The sequence below is a fragment of the Littorina saxatilis genome, linkage group LG6 (assembly GCF_037325665.1).
Source record: "Littorina saxatilis isolate snail1 linkage group LG6, US_GU_Lsax_2.0, whole genome shotgun sequence".
NCBI lineage: Eukaryota > Metazoa > Mollusca > Gastropoda > Littorinimorpha > Littorinidae > Littorina > Littorina saxatilis.
Genome location: NC_090250.1, coordinates 16,743,650 through 16,745,418, shown reverse-complemented (window position 1 = coordinate 16,745,418; position 1,769 = coordinate 16,743,650). Strand labels below are relative to the sequence as shown.

Here is a 1,769-nt window from a genome sequence, read left to right as displayed (position 1 = left end):
TCCGTAGTGTTGTTGGAACAAGTGAGTTTTCAAATTGGACTTAAAAGATTAAATGGATGGAGAGTGACGTAATTGAAAGGGGAGTGAATTCCATAACTGAGGTCCATAATACGAAAACGTGCGGAAGCCATGAGCCTTGCGTTTAAAGCGACCTTGACAGAGAAGTCGAGCATCATCAGAAGAACGAAGGGTGCGAGAGGGAGTGTAGAGAGAGACCAGTTCAGAAAGATAGGCAGGTGCCTCCAAGGGAATGACTGTGCCTAAAGCGGATACAAGATAAAGATATCTTTGGTTTTGCTTTCTCAAGATACAGCAAGGTATATTTTTAAGAATGAAACTAAATCTTGGAGATCAAGCATGATGAATGGAAAAGTCACCTGTAAATCTCCCCTTCTTTGCTCTCTGGTATTTCGAGGCTATGCTTGTAAAAGGCCACCAACTATAACCTGAAAATAATCGAATGTTGCTGACATTTGTTGTTGTCCCTCTTTCCAGACAATCTTGGAACAATTAATGATGAGCGAATCCCCAACGATGACTTTAACTTCGCATCAACGTATCTGACGTCACCACCCTTTTATAATTCGACGATGACGTCATCACTGACGTCACACATGCAGTCCACGATGCAAGCCCTGGCACTTCTTCCGGAAAAGCTCCGGCAACGGAGGCGCATACGTCAGCGCGTCCTTGACCCCGCTTCACCGCGTGCGGCCTTCGCCAATCCCAAATATGGAAGTACCTCTCGGAACTTCATCTTCCGGGTCATGGCACAGCGAAAGGTCGCGCCGGCTGTTGAACCATCCGTCTCGCCCCCCTACCAAGAAATGCAAGAAGACAAAACAGGTAGTCAGAATTAGAGAGGGGAGAGGGAGGAAAGAGACCAACAGGGGGCGAGGAGGAGTGAAGAAAGAAGGGAAGGGGAATGGGGACGGGGGAGGCAGAGGTGAAGGGAAGAAGAGGAGAGAGAGAGAGAGAGAGAGAGAGAGAGAGAGAGAGAGAGAGAGAGAGAGAGAGAGAGAGAGAGAGAATGACAATGACAATGACAATGACAATTCTTTATTTAACGAGGGTAGTAGATTAAGCAGTGGTCTGCTTTTTTACATCCAGCCCTCGCCCTAAAGAGGGACTAACTACAAAAATGAAATAAAAATACAAGATAAACAAGTCGCGTAAGGCGAAAATACAACATTTAGTCAAGTAGCTGTCGAACTCACAGAATGAAACTGAACGCAATACAACGCAGCAAGACCGTATACTCGTAGCATCGTCAGTCCACCGCTCATGGAAAAGGCAGTGAAATTGACAAGAAGAGCGGGGTAGTAGTTGCGCTGAGAAGGATAGCACGCTTTTCTGTACCTCTCTTCGTTTTAACTTTCTGAGCGTGTTTTCAATCCAAACATATCATATCTATATGTTTTTGGAATCAGGAACCAACAAGGAATAAGATGAAAGTGTTTTTAAATTGATTTCGAAAATTTAATTTTGATCATAATTTTTATATTTTTAATTTTCAGAGCTTGTTTTTAATCCAAATATAACATATTTATATGTTTTTGGAATCAGAAAATGATGGAGAATAAGATGAACGTAAATTTGGATCGTTTTATAAAAAAATTTTTTTTTTTACAATTTTCAGATTTTTAATGACCAAAGTCATTAATTAATTTTTAAACCACAAAGCTGAAATGCAATACCGAAGTCCGGGCTTCGTCGGAGATTACTTGACCAAAATTTCAACCAATTTGGTTGAAAAATGAGAGCGTGAC

At 41.9% G+C, this 1,769-nt stretch overlaps 1 protein-coding gene across 1 annotated transcript in view; it reads left to right on the top strand.

Annotated features, from left to right (window-relative positions):
* The first annotated feature begins 505 nt into the window (after positions 1–505).
* The window catches only part of LOC138969613 (leucine-rich repeat-containing protein 74B-like), a 37,532-nt gene continuing 36,268 nt past the window's right edge, over positions 506–1,769 (top strand). The window contains exon 1 of the mRNA XM_070342472.1: positions 506–846. Coding sequence (XP_070198573.1) covers positions 591–846 — 256 coding nt within the window. The 5' untranslated portion in view covers positions 506–590. The remainder of the gene's footprint in view (positions 847–1,769) is intronic.